At 52.4% G+C, this 22,026-nt stretch overlaps 1 protein-coding gene across 1 annotated transcript; it reads right to left on the minus strand.

Moving 5' to 3' along the window:
* Positions 1-794: 794 nt before the first annotated feature.
* On the minus strand, positions 795-12,938 carry CAPN11 (calpain 11). The gene is made up of 22 exons (XM_052648203.1): positions 12,862-12,938; positions 12,395-12,626; positions 11,962-12,031; positions 10,722-10,840; positions 9,814-9,947; positions 9,445-9,613; positions 6,943-7,026; positions 6,764-6,849; positions 6,510-6,584; positions 6,222-6,382; positions 5,845-6,014; positions 4,073-4,084; positions 3,576-3,787; positions 3,227-3,266; positions 3,056-3,124; positions 2,910-2,967; positions 2,729-2,793; positions 2,371-2,439; positions 1,747-1,825; positions 1,433-1,549; positions 933-991; positions 795-821 (listed from the first exon to the last, which is right to left on the minus strand). Exons 1-22 carry the CDS (start codon positions 12,936-12,938, stop codon positions 795-797), a joined length of 2,184 nt encoding a protein of 727 aa, XP_052504163.1.
* Between the last annotated feature and the right edge of the window lie 9,088 nt (positions 12,939-22,026).

The raw sequence follows: 22,026 nt of genomic DNA on the forward strand, positions 1-22,026 counted from the left end.
GTCCTAGAGGCTCAGTGCATTTCTATGACTGGCTGGCTCCAGTAGGATTTTTGAACTCTGGTGAGACAGCAGCAGTGCCACCTTTGGAGATTCCAGTCTGAGGGAGGAGATGGGAGGGGAGGCTCAGTGTCCGGCTGCTCAGCTCTCCCCTAGGATGTTGCTCCAGGTACCACGCTGTGATGGGGCATTCCTTGCCTTTAGCATCCCCAGCACTGCCCATAAATGCCAACAGCGCCCTCTAGCTCTGTGACAATATTTGCATTTCCAAATGCTCCCTGGAGAGGGGTGTGGTACCACCCCAACAGAGAACTACTGGGTTCCCCCTTTTTGGTGCTGAGGAAACGACTTACACCCCTGTCAGCCTCTTCCTGACATAGAAACACAGAGACACAGAAGCCAGTGGCACGTGTTGTTCATTGTATTAATGCCCCCCACACCCAGTGAGGGGGAGGAGGGAGGGGCCGTGAAACAGGGGAGCCTGAGCAGGGTGGAAAGCGTGGACCACCTCCCCAGCTGGGGACCCTGGGGAAAGTGTCACTTAACCTGTAGTGAAATATACTTGGAGAGGGAGGAAACTGGAGTAAATCCAGCCACCGAAGTCTGGTTGGGGTAAAAGAAAAACACTTGGAGTGGGGAGGGTGGGCCCGGAGGCCTGCTGATGGAGTGAGCCTGGCATCCAGGGTCCATTCCATCAGCAGAGTCCGCAGAGCTGAGTGCAACGGGGAGTACACCGACCCCAGGCCAGAAGCCCTGGGGGGCTGGTGGTGGAAGGAAGTCGGGTTCCTGCAGTGACTCTAACCCCACATAGTTATCTGCAGCCACTGTGGGGTGAGAAGAACGTCAGAAGATGGGAGAGGTGGGGTACGATGTCTGTGGAGAGGGAAGGGTCAGCGGAGCCACGGGTGGGGGTGCCTGAGATCCCTTCCGTGTACCTGGTTTAGGTCCAGGGAAATCTGGCCAGTGTTCTTAGGGTCCATGGTTAGAAAGTACGCTGTTTCGGGGAGGGGGCAAAGGGAGGAGAGTTGGGAGGTGAGTCAGTGGTCACCCATTCTCAACTAGGGCAGAGGTCAGAAAGGGTATCCCTCTCTCCAGCTACATCCCCAGTCCCGTAGGGAGTTAATGATAAGGACTCCTTCCTAAAGCCTTGCTCTGAACGACGGCCAGTTCTGAGTGCTCTCCAAATACTATCTCATTTAACCTCTACCGTGGTCCTATGCGGGCAGCACTATTATCTACACTTACAGGCACAGAGAGATACAGTGACTTGGTCAAGGCCACAGAGCCCGCAAGTGGCGGGCTGGGATTTGAACCCAGACTGTCTGCCCTGTGGAGGGGAGTGTTCTGGAGCAGGGCTTCTCGTGCAGGTATGCGGGAGAAGGCTGGTGGGCCAATGGCCCGGGGTGGGGCGTGGGCAGGTGCCCGCCTGACTCACTGAACATGGCCTTCAGCCTCAGGAAACAGCTGATGAAGCTGTCAAACTCCATGATCAAGCTGTCATTCGCGTACCTGGCCACCAGCACCTGCGTCACCTTGTTGTTCAGTCTGATGCCTGGGAGAGAGAGGGGTGCGGAAGGAGAGAGTCCAGCCATTTGGCCGCTGCCTCCCCTATGTTATGTGTTAGTCACTCAGTCGTGCCCGACTCTTTGCGACCCCATGGACTGCAATCCACCAGGTTCCTCTGTCCATGAGATTTTCCACGCAAGGATATTGGCCCAGCCCCCAAACCCTGTCCTGCCCCTAGCCCACCTGCTTTCTCAATTGCCAAGCGCATCTCATAAGAGTTCAAGGTGCCTGACTGGTCCTGGTCACACTCTCGGAAGATGTCCTGAAGGGACAGGCAGTTGTGGTAGGGCCGTGTGCAGGGCACAGTGCTTCACAAGGGGTAAAATGCTTCACAACCAGGACCCCCCGTGCCCCGTCCGCCGCTGGCCTACACCTGAGCTCCCATATTCCTATCGCCTGGTGACCACAGAGCTGGCTCCTGGCACCTTGCTCAGGACTCTCTGCCTGTATTCTTTATGTTAGTTGCTACCTAGACTCTGCTGGTTATTGAATTTTTTTTGTTTTTAGCCACATTGCAAGGCAGAGACCTTAATTTCCTGACCAAGGATCCAATCCACGGCCCCCACATTGGAAAATGTCCCACCCACTGAGACTGTCAGGAAAGTCCCGGGAACATTTTGACTATTTCATATGGTAGCATGTCAACAACTCCATCCCGGGATATCTGTGTGTGTGTGTGTATTGGTGTACACGCACATGTCTAGTCAGGGGCTCCTGTTACAGGTTCATCTTTGTTAGACCTCCTAGTCCTCATTCCTCACAAGGACCTCTCTCACCCCCATAAACTGCCCCCTCAATGCCCTTTACCGTCCATTTCTTGATTTTTCTCCACAGGACCTGAAACTCCTGAAGCCCCAGTTTGCCAGAGCCATCTTTCTGAGAGGAAAGGCAGTCAAGGATATCAGAGGAGGGGGTGGGAAGGACATCCCGGGGGCTGGGAAGCAGAGCTGCTCACTGAGGGGCTCACTACCCCAAGACTGAAGGGCCCTGTAGGTAACTGGGGTGACAGCCAGGAGAACTGGCATCTTTTGTCACCCCAGAGCCTAATCCCCATCCAGAAGGAGGGCATAGCTGGCCAGAGAGGGGGCCACCTCAGGGCAGGCTCAAGGGTAGGGGCTGGGGCAGGATAACCCTGGGCAGGATGGCCCACTGGACGGGAAGATACATCCAAGAGGTTGATCATGCGGCGGCAGACGTCCAGGCTGAAGCCCTCAGTTTTGAAGGTTTTGACTGGGAGGGAGGGGGCAGAAAGAAGGGGAGGGGTGAGCTGAGTGTTGCTGGGGTGGGGGGAGGGGCAAGTGATTAAGGGTGATTAAGGGAAGGCTTGCAGCGGGTGGAAGACTCACATCTGGAGACCACCTTGTTGAGCAGCTTCTGTAGCTCATACATGCCTATCTCCTTGCCCTAGGAAAGGGGGACTGTAAGCTCTCGCTCTGGCCCCTTCAGCCCCCAGGTACCTCCTTTCAGCACCCCCCAGACCTCTGCCTCTCACCTCTCCACCTGCCACTATGTGAAACAAGCGTACGAAGTCCTGGTCTATGTCACTCTCAGAGATGCTCTCCTGGAGGGAGAGGGGTGGGAGAGGGACACGGTCCAGAGCGCTCCTTCACACTCCAACCCACACATACTGCCCCGAACCCCCAACCCCATAGCCTCCCCTCACCTCTTGGAGAAGCTCAGCGTAGTTGGCTTCATCCAGTTCCCTGGGCAGAAGTGGATGAAGGCGTGGAGTTAGCAGGGGTTCAGGGAGACAGGGACTCCAGTGGGAAGGGTGGAGAGGTCATGTGTATCTGAAGCAATAGGGAATGGGTGCCATGGGATTGGGGTTCCAATTCTGACTTTGCTACTACTTTGGACTTCCCTGCCTCGTGCCTCAGTTTCCTTGACTGTAAAATTAGGGACAGAGTGTTGGTGTCGGTGGGGGCTACCGGATGACTGATCCCTGAGCATGACATCCTACAGCTCAGGGTGGGGGGCAGGTGGCCTTGGAGCAGTGAGGTGGGGCCCCTCACCAGGACTCGCTGTGCTTCTCGGTGAAGACCCGCAGCAGGAAGTCGGCGTCCTTGTGCGGCTCGAAGGTGGAGGGGATGATGATGTATTCCCCCGGGGGCAGCTGGAACTGGCTGCTCACCTCCCGTGAATTGGTGAAGATCTCTGAGAAACCCAGGTCCTGATATTTGACGAAGAAGTCCTTTTTCAAGTGGACATCCTGGAGGTTCTGAAACTGTACGTGCCCTGCAAGTGGGTCCAGGGTCCTCCGGGGGAGGGCAGGGAGAGAGGGACCCCCACAGTGAGGCCCAGCTGGCAAGGTTAGGGGGACGCTGTCCCAGCTGGCAGGTAACTCCAGTGTGGTTGTTTCCTTCCCTGACTCCCACCCAGGGCCCAAGGGGGCTGGAACCCTGACCCAGTGGCCCCTAGACCCTTCACCGTATTCCACCCCTGGCCCATCTACACGCAGCCACGGATGGGGTGGGTGTCTGCCGGGCGTCAAGCCCCTTGTCTTCGGTACCTCCTTTGGGATCTGGGAAGGGAAGAAAGAGGAAGGTCAGATCCCCAGGATGGCTAAGGGGCTCAGGTCCATGGAAGTCAGGCTGTGTGTGTGTTGGTGTTGGCGGAGGGGGGGTACTGCTAATAAGGGCCCTGGGACACCAGTGTGGGGAGGCGCGTGGGATCTAAGAGCTGTTAAGTCCCAGCTTTAATAACCTTTCCTTTTGCTTTGGACAGCAAAGTATGGTTTACACCAAGTTTTGCGAAAAGGATATTTTATCACTTCGGGTTAAGGATGGAAAGGAAATCCCCCAGAGGTGGTGAACTAACTCACCCAGTCTCACGCTGCTGAGCAGCTGGAGAACTGGGAAAAAACATGGGGAGAGCATTTTCCATGGAGTGCTAATTTTTCCCAGGAAATTCATAGAAACCCAGGAATGAGCGCAAAGGTGCTCATTAAAAAGGTGCTCTATAAAAATGTGACTTAAACCAAGATAAATACATTGCTCTCCTGCAGAAATATAGGTTCCCGCAGAACCTTTAATATACTAATGGCCCAGGGGAGCTCTGGGTGGGTGTAGAAAAGGCAGCCTTTCCGGGAGGGGTAGCATCTAACCTTACAAGTGGTTTCGGGTGTGTCTGTTAACCTGAGGGACACACAGCCTAGGAGGAGGGCAGGGCTCAGGTCTGCTTTTGTTCATGATTGAGCATATAGAAGGTGCTCCATGGATGCTGTTGACTATGTAAGTGAAAGGACAACTGGGCGTTTCTAGGATTTTGCAAGGCACAGTTTGGGAAACACTCGTCAAGGGTTTTTCCTGGCCAGACTCCATGCCCTTGGTGGGGTGGCTCTGCGGAGGTTTGGGGGCTGTGGGGAAATCTCTGAGCGTGTTGAAACCGGGATGAGTTTGGACATGACCTTGCCTCTGGCTCCCAGTCTCCTTCCTTTTTATTAAAGGCGTTACTATTTGAAAGGCCCTTTGAACAATGCCTGGCACAGAGGAAGTGCTCCTTAAGTGTTTTTTTTTTTTTTCCTTTTTGTTTACACCTCGAGGCATGTGGGATCTTTGTTCCCAACCGGGAATAGAACGGGAATAGAACCGGTGCCCCCTGGGCTGGACCACTAGGGAAGTTCCTCCTTAAGAGTTTTCTATTTAAAAAATTTGGAAAGAAAACTGTCAGCCCTGCCTTAAAAGCTCAACACACCACTCAAGAAAAAGCCAGGGCAGGGGGTTGAGGGGGGAGGGATAAACTGGGAGATTGGGATTGATATACACACACTACTGTAAATACAATAGGTAACTAATAAGGACCTGGCTTCCCCAGTGCCTCAGCCTTAAAGAACCTGCCAGTAATGCAGGAGAGAAGGCAGGAGTAACGGGTTGGATTCCTGGTTCAGGGAAGATTCCCTGGAGAAGGAAATGGCAACCCATGCCAGTACTCTTGCCTAGGAAATCCCATGGACTGTCCACAGGGTCGCAGAAGAGTCAGACAGGACTTAGCAACTAAACACCACCACCAATAATGATCTCCTGCTCAGCACAGGGAACTCTACTCAATACTATGTAATGACCTATGTGGGAAAAGAGTAGGTGTGTGTCTATATACCACTGATCCACTTTTTTGTATACCTGAAACTAACAACGTTGTGGGGAGCAAAGAAAGAGCGAGCTAGGGGTGTGGGGGTGGTTGAAGGGAGGATGTCCTAGTCCTGGGGCTGTGGGGTGGGCAGTGGTCCGGGGGGTGAGGCCACTGCAGGAGCAAGAGTGGCCAGGGGACCAGCTGGGCGCCCACCGAGTAGATGACGAAGCCGATGGTCTCCAACTGGGCTCCGTGGGGCCTTGTCCGCCTCCAGTTCTTCTGCATCAGGGCCACCAGGCATGTGCAGACGGCTTCATCGTCCTCTATGTCGTCATCCTCCTCCGGGAGACAGATCTTAAACTGGGGGTTGGTCCAGAATGTGTCTGTGGAGGAAGCAGGTCAGGATGGCCCTGCCCTTCCCGGGGTGGATGGGCTTCCAGGCCACATGCCCGCCTCCTCAACAGGGCCCAGTGGCATCTGATGGACCTTGCCCCTGGGCCCCTGGGCCCCTGAGCCCAGTTGTGCAGTGGGTCAGTGGCCCATCACCCATTCCCTGCCCCGAGTTCCACCCTCACCCTCGCACAGCCCACCCAGGTAGCTCCGGCAGCCCCCTGCAGTGCTGCCCCTCCGCCAGCTGCCCTCGTAGAAGGTGGTGTGCCAACAGCTCTTGGAGTCCCCTGAGACCGTGTCGGGTATCACGTTGCAGATTTCCAGGAGGGTGAAGTTGCCAAGGAAATCTTGGTAGGACATCCTGTGGTGGGGGGTGCGCAGAGCCATCAGTGGCACACCCACACCCACGGACCCCCCCAGAACCTCCCCGTCCAAGGCTCGGGTGCGATGGGCGGAAGGAGGATGACGGGGGCGGGCATGGGACTGACCAGAACTCCCCGTCCTCCTTCCTGTGCAGCAGCTGCCTCTGGACATCTGGGGCCACCTCCTCCCACTCCTTGGCGCTGGAGCAGAGATAGGTTGGGGAGCAGAGCTAGTTCCTCCCCCAGGGCTCCCCTCACCCCTCAGCTACTTGAGAGTCCTGGTTAGATGGAGAATCTCTCGGTGGCATGGCCTTGCTCCGTGGGGGTGGGGCCTGCAGTGTGCTCTGCCCCTCCCCCCAGAGTGCTGGCGGGCCACCTACTTGTCACTCCAGGCTCCATTCCACTCAATCCGGCCCCAGGGATTCCGGACTCGGATCAGCGTTTCTGTCCTGCCTTGGTAGGAGACCTGGGTGGGTTGTGGGCAGAGGTCAGGGGCGTAGGGTCACAGAAGCTCTCCTTCTCGAGCCTCTCTGGGTGGGGTGACAGGGGTCAGACTCACATCCTGGAGGCCAGTCACTGAGTAAGCATGTCCTCTCACCAGCATACCCTGGGTCAAGGACTCCAGTTCATGTTCATTGGTGACCTGCAGAACACAGAGGGCTCGAGAGGAACTCAGGAGCTGGTCAGCGGGACGGGGGGCACCTGAAGACAGGTGACAACTCTCTGAACTCCCTGTTTTAAAACTTATTTTTATTGGAGAAGAGTTGCTTTACAATAAATGTCATGTTCATTTCAGAGGTACGGCAAAGTGAATTGGCTAGATGTGTACATATTATCCCCTCTTTTTAGGACTTTGTTCTTATTTAGATCTGGGTTCACTTTTCTTTTTTTAATTAAACTTTGCCTTTTCAAGTGCTTGCAGACTCACAAGCAATTTTAAGAAATGATACAGAGAGATCCTGTGTGCCCCATGTCCAACATCCTACAGCGGTAACATCTTCCAAAACTATAGCGCAGGGGCATCCCTGGTGGTCAGGTGGTTAAAAACCCGCCTTCCACAGCCCGGGACCAAGGTTCAAACCCTGGTTGTGGATCTGAGACCCCACACACTGTGGGGCAACTAAGCCCACACACCGCAATGAAGACCCAGTGCTGTCCAGATAAAAATAAGTAATTAGTTTTTAAAAACTGCTAAAAAAAAAAAAGCTATAGCATGATATCAAGGTTTTTTGTTCTGTTTTATTTTTTTAGCTATGCCATACAGCATACAGGATCTTAGTTCCCCAGCAGGGATTGAACCTGTGTCCCCTGCAGTGGAAGCGTGGAAGTCCCTATAGCACAATATAAAAACCAGAATGAATATGTTGACACAATCTGTTGATCTAACACAGATGCCTCCACTTTTACTAGTATTCATTTGTGTATGTTTTATGTATTGTTATCATATGTATAGTGTTCTGTATCTACCACCATCGTCGCAATACAGAATATTTCCATCACCGCTAACATCCCACATGCTGCCCTATTATAGCCAACAATCACCTCTTATGACCGTCTTGCCTAAACTCTGACAACTCCTAATCTGTTCTCCATTTTTCAAGAATTTTGCCATTTCATGGCCTTCCCTAGGTGGCTCAGTGGTAAAGAATCCATCTGCCAAAGCAGGAGACACGGTTCCATCCCTGATCTGGGAAGATCCCAAATGCCTTGGGGCGACTAAGCCCGCAGCCACAACTATGAAGCCTGTGCTCTAGCGCTGCAGCTACTGAAGCCTGGGAGCCCTGAGCTCATGCTCTGCAACAAAGAGAAGCCTCAGTGAGGACTAGAGTGTAGCCCCTGCTTGCTGCAACCAGAGAGTAACTTGCACAGCAATGGAGACCCAGCGCAGCCAAAAATAAATAGATTAAAAAATTTTTTTCGTCATTTCAACACTGTCATATAAGCAATCATACAGTATGGAACCTTTGGGGATTGGCTTTTTTCATTCAGCAGAATTTCCTTGAGACTCATCCAAGTTGTTGTGTGTGTCAATAGTTCACGTCTTTCTATTGCTGAGTAGCATCCCCTGAAATGAGTTCACTGCAGTCTGTTCAACTGTTCACCCGTTGAAAGACATCTAAGTCGTTTCCAGGTTCTGGTTATTACAAATAGACCTGCTTTGAACATTTGGGCACAGACTTTTGTGTGGACCTAAGTTTTCATTTCTCTGGGATAAATGCCCAAGAATGCCACTGCTGGGTCTCACAGTGACACTCTTGTGTTCAGTCACTCAGTCATGTCTGACTTTTTGTGACACTTTGGACTGTAGCCTGCCAGGCTCCTCTGTCCGTGGGGTTTTCCAGGCAAGGATACTGGAATGGCTTGTCATTTCCTCTTCCAGGGGATCTTCCCCACCCAGGGATTGAACCGAGTCTTTTGCGTCTCCTGCCTTGCACGCAGATTCTTTACCACTGAGCCATGGGGAAGCCTCACAGTGGCACTCTGGGTTTATTTGTTTATTTGAACAAATAGGTGTTGGGAATCTATTATATGCCAAGTACCACCTTAAGTCCCAGGAACAGCTGTCAAAGAGACAAATGAGGTCGCTGCCTTCATGGAAGGGATTCCCTAGCGGCTCAGATGGGAAAGAATCTCCCTGCAGGGCAGAAGACCTGGGTTTGATCCCCCACTCCAGTATCCACTCCAGTGTTCGTGCCTGGGAAATCCCATGGACAGAGGAGCCTGGCGGGTTACAGTGCATGGGGTTGCAAAGAGTTGGACACACCTTCGTGGAATATGGAAACTGGAGAAGTTTGGTCATGAATATACACATTAACAAGTATGACAGTTTGTGACTGTGATAAATGTTGGGGGAAAAAAATCAAAACAAAGTAGAGAGGAAATCAGGGGTAGGAACAGCTAACTGAGATTGAGAGGCAGGGAAGACTAGCCTGAGGGAGGAGCACTGAAGTGGAAATGTGAATGAGAAGGGGCTAGTTATGCAGGTATCTGGAGAAAGAACTTTCTAGGTGAAAGCAACAACAGACGCAAATGCCCTGAAGCAAAACCCAGCATGGTTTACCTCGATGGAGCAGCCCATGAGGGAAGATCGCTCTACGGCCTTCCTAAGCATCCTCTGCAGGTTCCTAGGGGGATTCTGGAGTTGGAAGCTCTGTGTCATGCCCCCCGTGAAGTCCTCAAAGCCCTCCACCGTGTTGCCCCCCGACAGAGCTTCATACGATCCGTTCAGCCTGCGGGCACAGAGAAGGCACTGTCTGGGCTCTGCCTGGGAGGCAGCTGGTTGTGAGCTTCGACCTCAGAGGGGGCAGGGAGGGAAGTGAGGGATGCCCCGCGGTCCCCCTGCCTCTTCCCCTGGTTCCAGGTGCTTCCGTTGCTGCCAACGGTCAGGGCAGGCTTGGAGGACAGGCCAGTCGCTTGGCTAGGCACTCACTTGGCGTATGCCTTCTCCAGCAGGGCACTCCAGAACTCAGTGCGCTCCGCTGAGTGCACAAATACCAGCTTGCCATTCTTTGTGGGCAGCCGGTCATCCACCACTACGTCCATCCACTCCCCAAACTGCCAGATCTGGTGGTAGCAAGGTGGGTGTCAGTGAGGTGTGGGCATCTGTCTGCCCCAGGCCCCTTTCCAAACGTGAGCGCGCGCATGCGCGGGCACACACACTCCCCTCTCCTTGCAAGAGGACTGTTACACACGTGCCCCCTGGTGGCCAATTCAGTGACACACCAGTGACAGAGAGCCCACCCACCTCCAGAAAAGCAATGAAAGATCTGAAAGGCCCTCCAGCCTCTAGTCAGGTTCTGCCATGGCCTCCAGAGGGATCCACCCGCCTTTGGACTTTGGCTTGTCTTTTATATCTGAGGTCTTGTGATTCAGAAAAACTCTTGTGACTTTCAGAAATGTTTTTATGACCGAGGAATTTGTCCACATGATGCATAATTTAAAGAGAAGATTACAAAAATTGTGCAAAACTCCCATGTCATAGATGTTGACAGACAAACACACACATATACATGCATATATTGATACGTATATGTGTGTTTCTACTAAGAGAAGGAGAGACAGAGACACAGCGAGAAGCAGGAGACAGAGATAAGAGGAGGAGAATCACAAACCATTTTCTTTTGGGGCTTTAAAAGCTTAGCTTACACAATTTCTTTAGTGAGAGGATATTTCTCTAATAATTAGGCAAAAATCTACCCTAATAAATATCTTTTTTTTTTTTCAAAAGGAAAGAGAAAATGTAAGCTTCAAAGCATGTACTAATTCTCACGCAACCTCCACACACACGTGCACATGCCTCAAACACAAATCAACTCTGGCTTTCAAATCATCCTTCACCTGAAAGTGGAAGATGCCAGCGTAGTTCTTCTTGAAGCTCTGCCCCTTGGGCACCACGCGGAACAGCAGTTTGGGGTATGCGGTGAGGGAGCCAATGGCGGCCAGCAGCCAGCAATCTCCTGAAAAGACAGCAGGACTGCCCAGCTGCGCATTTCCGTGTGTGTGGCCCCGGAGCCCAAGCTGAGGATGGGAACCGGCGGTGGGAGCCCACACGAGAGAGGCTCTCCTTCACCTAATACCTTAGACTGAGGAAGTCGGAGCACCTGCAGGGACTTTAAAAAATGTGTCCACAAGTCCTTCTACAACCCTCCCCCCAAGAGCAGAAGGCTAGCTCCCCTTCCCTTCCATGGGAGTTGGATTGCACGCACACATGCCTTTTTTTTTTTTTTTTCCTGGCCGAGTGGCACGTGGGATCTTAGTTTCTGGACCAGGGATTGAACCCATGCCTCTCTGCAGGAGAAGCACAGAGTCTTAACCACTGGACCACCAGGGAAGTCCCTGCAGGTTCGTTTGCTTTTAACAGCAGAACCTGGGGGAGGTCACCGTCTGTTTCTCCTGAGACCAGCTGGGGAAGTCAATCTAGCCTCCCCCTTGTTCTGTCTCAGGCCACGCACTCTGGGGGATGCCAGCTACCATGTGGGGATGCTCGAGTGTCCTACGGAGAAGCTACGTGGCAAGGACCCAAGGCCTCCTGCCCGTGAGCATGCCATCTTGGAAGGGGACTCTCCAGCTCCCGTGAAACCTCATGAGAGACCCTGAGCCAGACCCACTCAGCTCTATTGCTTCCTAATTTCTGCCCCGGAGAAACTGTGAGATGATAGATGTTTGTTGTTGCTTTAAGTCATTGAGTCTTGGAGCAATTGATAACTAATATGTTGCTGTTCAGTCGTTAAATCATGTTGGACTCTGTGACCCCATGGTCTGTAGCCTACCAGGCTCCTCTGTCCATGGGATTTCCCAGGCAAGAAAACTGGAGTGGGTTGCCATTTCCTTCTCCAGGGGATTTTTCCCAACCTGGGATTGAACTTGTGTCTTCTGCAGGCAGGTTCTTTACTGCTGAACCACCTGGAAAGCCCAATAAATAATATAGCACCCTGCTTATTCCCAGACCCAGATGGCAGCAGGTGGGGGCGGAATCTGGCTTAGGGGAGGAGCAGGGAAACAGAAGAGCTGTCTGAGCCTTGGGGTCCCAGTTCCCCAGCCTTAGAAGACACCCCAGGCTTTCCTGCTCCGCACTCACCAAGCACCCCCTGGCAGATGTCAGTTGGGCTGACCCCATTCACGATGAATTGAGGATTGCTTGTGATTTGCTGCAGAGAAGGAAGAAAGGTTTCAGAGAGCCCAAGCCATCCCCTCTTAACCTCCCTCCTACCTCCTTGGGGAATGCTGCCTGCTTCTTGGATTCTAGGGGAAACATGGATGGGGGAGATGGGGTGGAGGGGAGAAGCTGGCATAGGTGTAAGCTGTGACAGCAAAAGTCAGTGAGTGACCTTCCCAGGGTCATCTGAGAGATTTTACTTAAGCACTTCCAGAACTGTCCTTAACCCGAATGGAGGTGGAATCCAGGGCAGAGCCAAGAGAGGGCGATGGGGGATTGGAAACTGTGCAAGCAACTGGGGCGTCACTACACGTCCCATCCCCCAGGAGTCCACGCCTCCTCTCCCGGTGCCCACACTGGGCCGTTGCCAGCTGATGTTCTGCACGTGCTTGGAGTTGGGTGCCAGTTCCTTGAAGCCTAGTGAAGTGGGTTCTGCAGGGAAAAAGGGGTCCTCGAACAGCTCTCCCCTCCGTAGACAGAGTGCTCGCAGTTCCTCAAAGCTCTGGTTGTTGTAGTTCTGGGCATTGTGGTGCTGGCCCACGCCCTTGGCCTTGAGTCGGTTCTGGCTTATGTGGGCCGCAATCCCTCTGTCAAAAACGGTCTCTGCTTAATAATCAAAGGACAAATAACCCATTAAAAATGGACAAAGGAGTCCAACGCTCCAATCTGCTCCAGCCCAGTTGCCTGTCCCGGATCTGGCACCACCACACCCAGGTGCCCCGTGTGCAACAAGGAGGTGTACTTTGCTGAACGGGTGACATCCGTGGGGAAGGACTGGCATTGGCCTGGCCTGAAGCATGAGAATTGTGGAAAGACGCCTACCCTGGGGCGGGGATCAGGTGGAACATGAAGGCAGGCCCTGCTATGCAGCCATGCTCAGACCCAAAGGTTTTGGGCATGGTGGAGCTGAAAGCCACACTTTCAAGTAAACCCAGGTTTTGGAGACCCCTCTCTCCAGCTGCCTGCCAGGCCGCTGCCCTACAGACTGACAGCAGGCCTTCCCCACAGGTACTGGGCTTCTCTGTTGACCCCCATGCCCTCAATAAACCTGGACCCTTGAGAGAAAAAAAAATGGACAAAGGATCTGAATCGGGGTCTCTCTGAAGAAGATATACAAATGACCAATAATCACGTGAAAAATGCTCAGTATCATTCGTCACTAGACAAATGCAGGTCAAGGTCAGTTCACACCCACTGAAAGTTAAGTGTTAGTTGCTCAGTCATGTCTGACTCTTTGGAACCCCATGGACTATAACCTGCCAGGCTCCTCTGTCCATGGAATTCTGTAGGTAAAAATACTGGAGTGGGTTCCCATTCCTTTCTCCAGGGGATCTCTCCAACCCAGGGATCGAACCTGGGTTTCCCAGGTTGCAGGCAGATTCTTTACCGTCTCAGCTATCAGGGAAGCCTGCTGCTGCCGCTACTGCTGCTAAGTCACTTCAGTCGTGTCTGATTCTGTGCAACCCCATAGATGGCAGCCCAGCAGGCTCCCCTGTCCCTGAGATTCTCCAGGCAAGAATACTGGAGTGGGTTGCCATTTCCTTCTCCAATGCATGAAAGTGAAAAGTGAAAGTGAAGTTGCTCAGTCGTGTCCGACTCTTAGCGACCCCATGGACTGCAGCCCACCAGGCTCCTCCATCCATGGGATTTTCCAGGCAAGAGTACTGGAGTGGGTTGCCATTGCCTTCTCCAGGGAAGCCTGCTAGGACAGCTCTAATCCAAAAGATTGGTAATGAGACGTGTTGGTGAGGATGTGGGGAAATTGGCGTTCTCAGACACTCCTGGTGGGGATGTGAAAAGGTGCAGCTACTTCAGAAAATAGTCTGGCAGCTCCTCAGTTAAACACAGAATTACCACATGATCCAGAAATTTCACCTCTAGATATATATACCCAAGAGAGATGAAAGTATGTTAATATGTCCAGGACTTCCCTGGTGGTCCAGAGGTTATGAATCACCTGCCAACGCAGAGGACATGAGTTCAGTCCCTGGTTCTGGAAGACTCCACATGAGTCGGAGCAACTAAGACTGTGCGGCACAACTAGCGAGCCCGTGCTCCGCGGCAAGAGAATCCACTGCGGTGAGAAGGCTGTGTACTGAAACTAGAGACGTGCCCCACTCATCAAAACCAGGGAAAGCCTGCATGCAGCAACAAAGACTCAGCACAGCCAAACATAAATATGTAAATAAAATAAAAAAAACTGTCCATACAAACACCTGTGCACAAATGTTTATAGCAGCAGAATTAGTCACAATAGTCAAAACGTGGGGGGAAAAACCCAAATGTTCATCAGCTGATGAATGGACAAGCAAAATGAGGAATACATAGACGATGAAAAGAAATGAAGCACTGAGATGAACCTTCAAAACACTTGGCTAAGTGAAGACAGCGGTCACAAAGGACTACATATGATATGATTCCAATTATGCCAAGTGCTCCAAATGGGCCAATTCATATAGAGACAGGAAATATAATCATGGTTGCCTAGGGCTTAGGGGGTTGCAGGGTTGGAAATTGATGGCTACAGGGTATGGGATTTCTTTGGGGGGGAGAATGAAAAGGTTCTAAAATTGATTGTGGCAATGGTTGCACAACTCTGTGAGTGTACTGAAAGCCATTGACTCCTACACTTTAAATGGGTGAATTATACGGTGTGTGTGTGAATCACAGTTCAATAGAGCTGCCTTTTTTTTTTTTTTTTTAAATGATCTCCAGACTGTGCAAACAGACACTGCCTTTTGGGGAGAGGGGAAATAACAGAGAGTCGAGGGCAGGAGGGCAGAAGGAAAGGAGCGTCTCAGGGGCGAGAGCCAGTTAGGGAATGGCCCCACGGCTGAGTCTCTGAGAGGAAAAGTCAGGCCGGCTGACAGACCCTGGGTCAGCAGCAGTGGGGGGACCCAGGATCCGTCCTCCTGCACAGGGACTGCAGGCTCTCACCCACTTCCTGAGGCTTTCCTAACTGTGGACTGATTGCCCTCTGCCACCATCAGTGAACCCCAGGGCAGAGCACGGAGGAGGGGCAAGAGGAGCTGAGACCACAGTGCAAGACCCACTCTGAATCTCCAGTCCTACCCCCCGGGCGCCCAGGGACGGTCCTCCCATCTCCCCATATTCTCTGCTGTTTCTGAAATAAGGAAGCACTTAGCGGGAAGGCTGGAAGGATGTGGTCTAAGTTAAACAGAGCCCAGTGGGGCCCGGGGTGAGGGAGGAACCCAGGGTGAGGAAAAGAAGAGGGCAGCTGCAGAGAGGTGCAGGGGTCCTGGGCTGTCTAGAGGGGAGACCAGATTGGGCCCCCGAAGGGGCACCGCGCTCCTCAGAGGCAGGAGCTGGGGGCTCAGCTGTGCTTCCTCCCTCGAACTGGTCAAGAAGAATCAGAGCAGCTGAGCTGACAGGCCTGAGCGCCTGCTCTGCCGGGCACACCAGGCCCAAGAGAGGGCTGTGCTTTACCCACAGTTACCAGAACAGGAAGCCGCAGCGCCAAGGTCAGGGGTTGGCCCAAGGTCACAGAGTCAGGGTTGAGGTGGATTCAGTCTGACCGCAGAGCCCAGGCTAGGCTCGTGACCTTCTCGCCACACTGCCCTGGAGGGAGGCCAGGGGACCCAGCACCACCTCCCCTTGCTCGTCAACTAGGGAGGCCACAGGCCATTTGTGGCTGAACTTACCTGATGCCCCCTTACTCTTCCCATCACCCCAAGCAAGCAAACCCATTCTTCAGTCCCTCATCAGTGTCTCCTGGGACTTTCCTGGGTCCAGGAATGACCCCTGTTCTCTCGACTTATTAGCCTGACAAACCCACCCAGGCTGCCCCTGACCAGCCCAGCACCTCGGAGCACAGGCTGCTTTGGTGCCTCTGCTTGGAATCATTCCTGACCCCATGCTCACATCTGTCCACTGGGAAGAGTTCTGGCTCAATGCCACCCGCTCGGTGAGGCCGCCCCCAGACAGGCCTGTGCCAAGTTGGGATTGCCCTGGTGTCCGACACCAAGGTTGGGGGGTTTCCGGTTGTGGAAGACCAGAGTTGGGGGCAGGGGAGAGAGTAGGTGGGTGGGAATCTGGGACTTATTCCCTTCACCCCTTTTCCCTCCAGCCTTTTCTCTTCCAACCTAAGCCCTCTGGGCTTCTCTTAGGAATGATCGGGAAGCTCCCTCTCCCTCCCTCAGACTAGGGGAAAGCGAAGAAAGGGGTGTGTGTGTGTGCGCACGCGCATCTGTGGAGTATTGTGTGTATGTGTGGAGAATGTGTGTTTGTGTTTACGTGGTGTCTGTGTAGCATGTCTGTGTATGTGGAGTATGTGTGTATCTGTGGAGTACATGTGTGTCTGTGTGTGTCTGTCTCCATGGAGAACGTATGTGTATATGTCTGTGTCGAGTGTGTCTGTGTGTCTGTGTAGTGTGTGTGTGTCTCTGTGTGTAAAGAGTTATGAGTGTATCTGTGGAGTATATGTGTGGGAGGAGGATGTGTTTTTTCTTTTGCTCAGAGGTGAAGAGGGTCCTGAGAGGAAGGATGAACCCAGAATTCGTGCTCCTTTCACCGCCAGGCTGGTCCTCACCCAGTGTTGCCATCGCAGGCAGGAGAGGCTGTTCCTGACTTGGGTGGGTGGAACCCAGGGCCCCCCAAAGAAGGTAAGTCAGCTCTTCTTCCCGGGGGGTGCTGTCAGGAGATGCTTTGGCTGCCTTAACTGGGGAGCAGGGCGCAGGGGCTGCTGGCGTCCAGCGGGTAGAGGCCAGGGATACTGCTAAACGTGCTACAGAGCGCAGGACAGGTCTTACGACAAAAGTTACCCTGTCCCCAAACGTCAAGAGGGTGGAGGGTGAGAAACCCAAGGCCTAGAGCCCCACATAGGGAGGGAAGCCTCTTTGCCCTTCCTCCAACGGGGCTGCCCCGAGGCCTCTGCCCGGCTGCCCCCAAGAGTGGCTGTGCTGAGCTCTTGGGGTGGGGGAGGGGGTCTGGGAGGACCACAGAAGGTGCTGGTGTCCCAGAAAACTGGAGAACATCAGAGAAGAAAACAAGGTGATAAGTCTCCTTAATCTCCCTGGAGCCTTCCCTCAAGCTCATCACCCAGCTGAGAGGTCATTGCTCACTGTCCTGGTCTGCGCTCCTGACGCAGCAGCTGGGCTTGCAGGGAGGCCTCACACACACACACACACGCACAAGCACACTCCACCACAGTTACCCCCCAAATGTCTCAGGCCCAGGCATGGGCAAGCTCAGACAGACAGACAGACAGACAAGGCTGGCTGGGGGAAGGCGAGGCAGATGGCCAGAGCAATATGTGAAAGCAAGGCGTGAATAGATAGGATGATTTTTGTCCTGGGTGCATGTCTTGTCTCTCCCATCAGATCGGGGACCTGTAGATTTAGGGGCTAGGTCATGTCCAGGCTCCTCTGACCTCCACTGTCTCCCCAAGTTTGCTCAGATTCATGTCCATTGAGTCAGCGATGCTGTCTAACCATCTTATCCTTTGCCGCCCCCTTCTCCCTTTGCCTTCAATTTCGGGAAGGGACCCTGATGCTGGCAAAGACTGAAGACTTAGGGACACCACCTTAATTCTCAGAGCAGAGAGTAAATTAAGTAAATGAAGATGTTGTCTAGACTGGGCTTGGGTCTCCCCTTGGCCTACACTTCCCAAGAAGCCTGGAGACCGTTCCCCAGGCGGCTGTGACAGCAGAGTGGCTGGTCCCTCTCCTTTCCCCAACTCAGCGGAGACAAGGAAGTCATTCTCCTGAGGGTCTGACCATCCATGGTCTGTTCTTTCCCAGATTGGCTGAGGAAGAGGCCCAACTCCTGAGCCTCGGGAGCATCCAGTCTGATGGAGTAGTCACCCCCAAGGACACACAGCCCCTTCCTGGGTTTGGGGGAGGTCCTCGTCTGCCAGGTACATGAGTGGGACAAACCCCATCAGCGCCTACCTGGAGAGTACAGCATACTGGTAGCTTGCATGGTGCTTGACAGTTGAAGGTTCTGGGGATGGGGGGTTTGCAGAGGACCCCTCCCCCCCAGAACTCTCCCAGAATCCCCTGGGATTCCTAAGTCAGTGGCACGTTTTTAACAGCTGCCTCCTTCCCACTTGTCCCCCACAGGCTGGTGCTGGTACTAATGGCCCCTTTCTATCTGCCTGGTCCCCACCCACCAGTCCAAGGGCCATCTCCCTGTGGGGACAGGAGACCCAGGACTCCCACCCTGGGGGCCACCACCAGGCTGGCTGTCCTCATGCCATCATCTCAGGATAAGTCTGAGTCCCTCCCTCTTTTTCCGTCCAAGACTGACAGGTAGGGGCTGTCCCTGACACCCCAACGGGATCTCTTTTATTTTGAAAGCCTCCTTGATTCCTGAAGCCACTGACGTGGCACTCACCCTGTGCATCTCTGACTTCACATGGTCTTCTCTCTGCCTCTCTCTTGTTCTTATAAAGACACCAGTTGTACTGAATTAGGGACCCATCCTTTTCCAGCACGACCCCATCTTATCTAATTGTTTCTGCAATGACCCTATTTCCACATAAAGCCACAGACTGAGGTACTGGGGATTAGGACTTCAATATATCTTTTTGGGGGGTGACATTCAATCCATAACATTCTTCTTGGCATGGTTAGGCCACTGGCATGCCTCAGAGCAGGCGAGGGGGTGTTCCTGGCTTAATTCCATGACCCCTGGGGAAAGGGTCTGGTACCACACCAGTCATTTTGGTTTATTTTGGGGTCCTTGACTAATTACTCTCCTTTCCATGTCAGTTTTCTCAGCTGAACTGTAAAAAGTTTGAATGAGGCAAGATATCCTGTCTTTAAGCTCCCATAGCATCCTAAGGTTTTTTTCATCCTGCCTTAGCTCCACTGTGTCCAGGTTGTGTTAGCTGGGGCAAGGGACATCCTGGCCGTGGGCCTCACACTTCTCATCTATCAATTGGAATAGGGCTCCTCTGAGGACTCCATGACAGGTCCATCTCATTTCACTGAACTTTGAAGATACTGCATTTTTTACAAATTGAAGGTTTGTGGCAACCTTGCTCTGGTCAAACAAGTCTACTGGGGCCATTTTTCCAACAGCATTTACGCCTTTTGTGACTCTGTCACATTTTGGTATTTTGAACTTTCCACTAGCAAAAACATTACTACTTGTTGAAGGCTCACATGACGCCTAACATTTTTTAGCAAAAAAGTATTTTAAAATTAAGGTATGTAGATTTATTTTTATTTTTTTAGAAATAGTACTATTGCATACTCAATAAACTACAGTGTAAACATAAGTTTTCTGTGCACTCAGTTCAGTCGCTCAGTCGTGGCTGACTCTTTGCGACCCCATGGACTGCAACACAGACCCCATGGACTGCAGCACGCCAGGCTTCCCTGTCCAATATCAACTCCCGTAGCTTACTCAAACTCATGTCCACTGAGTCGGTGATGCCATCCAACCATCTCATCCTCTGTCATCCCCTTCTCCTCCTACCTTCAATCTTTCCCAGCATCAGGTTCTTTCCCAATGAGTCAGTTCTTCGCATCAGGTGGCCAAAATATTGGAGTTTCAGCTTCAGGATCAGTCCTTCCAATAAATATTCAAGCCTTATTTCCTTTAGGATTGACTGATCTCCTTGCAGTCCAAGGGACTCTGAAGAGTCTTCTCCAACACCACAGTTCCAAAGCATCAATTCTTCGGAGCTCAGCTTTTTTTATGGTCCAACTCTCACATCTATACATGACGACTGGTAAAATCATAGCTTTGACTAGATGGACCTTTGTTGGCAAAGTAATGTCTCTGCTTTTTAATATGCTGTCTAGATTGGTCATAGCTTTTCTTCCAAGGAGCAAGTGTCTTTTAATTTCATGGCTGCAGTGATTTTGGAGCCCAAGAAAAGAAAGTCTGTCACTGTTTCTGTTGTTTCCCCATCTATTTGCCATGAAGTGATGGGACTGGATGCCATGATCTTAGTTTTTTGAATGCTGAGTTTTAAGCCAGCTTTTTCACCCTCCTCTTTCACTTTCATCAAGAGGCTCTTCAGTTCCTCTTCGCTTTCTGGCACAAGGGTGGTGTCATCTGAGTATCTGAGGTTACTGATATTTCTCACAGCAATCTTGATTCCAGCTTGGGCTTCATCCAGCCTGGAATTTCTCATGATGTACTCTGCATAGAAGTTAAGTAAGCAGGGTGGCAATATACAGCCTGTGCACTGGGAACCCAAATTTGTGACTTGATTTACTGTGATATTTGCTTTATTGTGGTGGCCTGGCACGAAACTCAGTTATCTCTGAGGTTACTCATAGAAAGTGCTAGAACAGTGCTAGACCTAGTGAGCACTTCCATCTCTGTCTGTCTTGTCCTCTGGGTTGTGGATGCCCAGGAGGCAGCCTTGCCCCTCACTGTGTCACTGGTGCATAGTAGGTCCTCAGGATGGTTTGATGGAAGGATCAAGGGTGAGACGCCCTTTGCAGCCTCAGGGGACCACTGGAAACTGCGCCCCTGCTGGAAACTCAGACAATTTCTGCTCACCCAGCAGCTGACAGGTTGGTTTCCCCAAACCCTTGGCCCAGCAGCAGCTCTAGCCCCTCAGGACTTTGGGTTACCCCTGGGGTACACATTTCTCACATTTGCAGGTCTGACATACAGGACACACAGGCAGTCTTTATCAGGCTTTCCACTGTCTGCTGTCCTCACTGTTGGCCATTTCTTGGTAACAGTCTGCAGGCCCTTGGGATACTCATTTCTTCCTCCTTCTCTGCCTCCTCTGAGGTCTCCTCTCCCCTCTGGGAGTTGTTTGACTTGCTTTCTTGCTTTCTGGGTCCTCTTGGTGGGCAGTGGGTGGCAGGTGTGTAGGAGGATGCTTCAGGGCCTTAGGAGTCACCTGGTCATGCTCCCTGAGTTTACTGATGAGGAAACAGATTCAGAGAGGAGAGGCAGGTCCCCTGGGGACACACAGCGATTGACTGACGGAACCAGGACTGGAGTCCAGGTCCAGGTCCTGGCTCTTGTTGTACACACTGTGCCCATTGTGGGCCTCTGGAGGGGATGTGGAGCAGAATGCTCATGGGAAATTTGCTAGAGAAGATGAATTTGAGTTGGATCTTAGAGGATGGATCAGTTTTGAACTGGAGGGTCTGTCTGGGGGCACTACTGGGGAAGGGACAGATGGGCTGGGGGCCAGTTTACTGAGATGCTCAGGAGAACATTTCCAAGATCCCTCCCAGGCTGGTATCCTTGGGCAAACCCCACACCCTCTCTGAGCCTGCATCCTTTCCCATAAAACAAGGAAAACCACACCTGCTCTGTAGGTCCTATTAATGAGCATAGTATTAATTACAGTTGACATTTATGGGGTGTTTACCTTGTGCCAGGCGCTGGGCCAAGTGGGCACCTGACATATATTATCTCATACAATTCTCACAGCAAACCCACGCCTGACCTCACAGCAAGCTCTGAATGAATGCTTTAAGAAGGATAGAAGTCACTTAGTGTAATTTCAGGCACATAACAACCACTTGGTAAATGGCATCAACAATGACAAGTAAGAATGACAATACTTGGTCCCTTCCTGTGGCCTTATTTTCTTATTTTTCCTCCTCCAGAGCAGCCTGCTAAGAATCTGTTTTTGGAAGCAGCTGTCCTGGAATCTTCCTCCTCCAGGAAGACTTCCTGGACCAGCGTGGAATCTGTGGCTCTCCCTGGCCTTTCTACCCTGAATTTCTGTCCTATTTGTGTCCATCTTGGTGATTTAGAGTGTGGGCCCGGGTCCCTGTTCCCTAGTCTGAAAGGTCCCACAGTTTCCTCAGGGCAGGTGGCAGGGGTGGGGCGGGGTGGGGGACATGGGTGCAAGGGGAGGGTGCTGGGGAGGTTGGCATGGTGAACCCTCTCCTCTCCCTGATGGAGATGCCGAGACCACACACAGGGAGTCTCTTGCCCAGGTCATGTGGAGATGATGATCTTGCAGGGCCTCCAGACCAAGAGAAGATAGTTGGACCCCAGCCACGAGTACAGGGCAGCAACACAAATCAGAGCCTC

The sequence above is a fragment of the Budorcas taxicolor genome, chromosome 11 (assembly GCF_023091745.1).
Source record: "Budorcas taxicolor isolate Tak-1 chromosome 11, Takin1.1, whole genome shotgun sequence".
Lineage (NCBI taxonomy): Eukaryota > Metazoa > Chordata > Mammalia > Artiodactyla > Bovidae > Budorcas > Budorcas taxicolor.

Bases quoted from the DNA above. Each gene is read 5' to 3' on its own strand.
- CAPN11 (XM_052648203.1), bottom strand. From the start codon at position 12,938: ATGCCCAAAACCTTTGGGTCTGAGCATGGCTGCATAGCAGGGCCTGCC. The intron at 12,032-12,394 runs GTGGGCACCGGG...CCTTCTCTGCAG, and splicing joins TCAGCTGGCAACGGCCCAGT to CAAATCACAAGCAATCCTCA. The intron at 6,383-6,509 runs GTCAGTCCCATG...CCCCCACCACAG, and splicing joins AAGGAGGACGGGGAGTTCTG to GATGTCCTACCAAGATTTCC.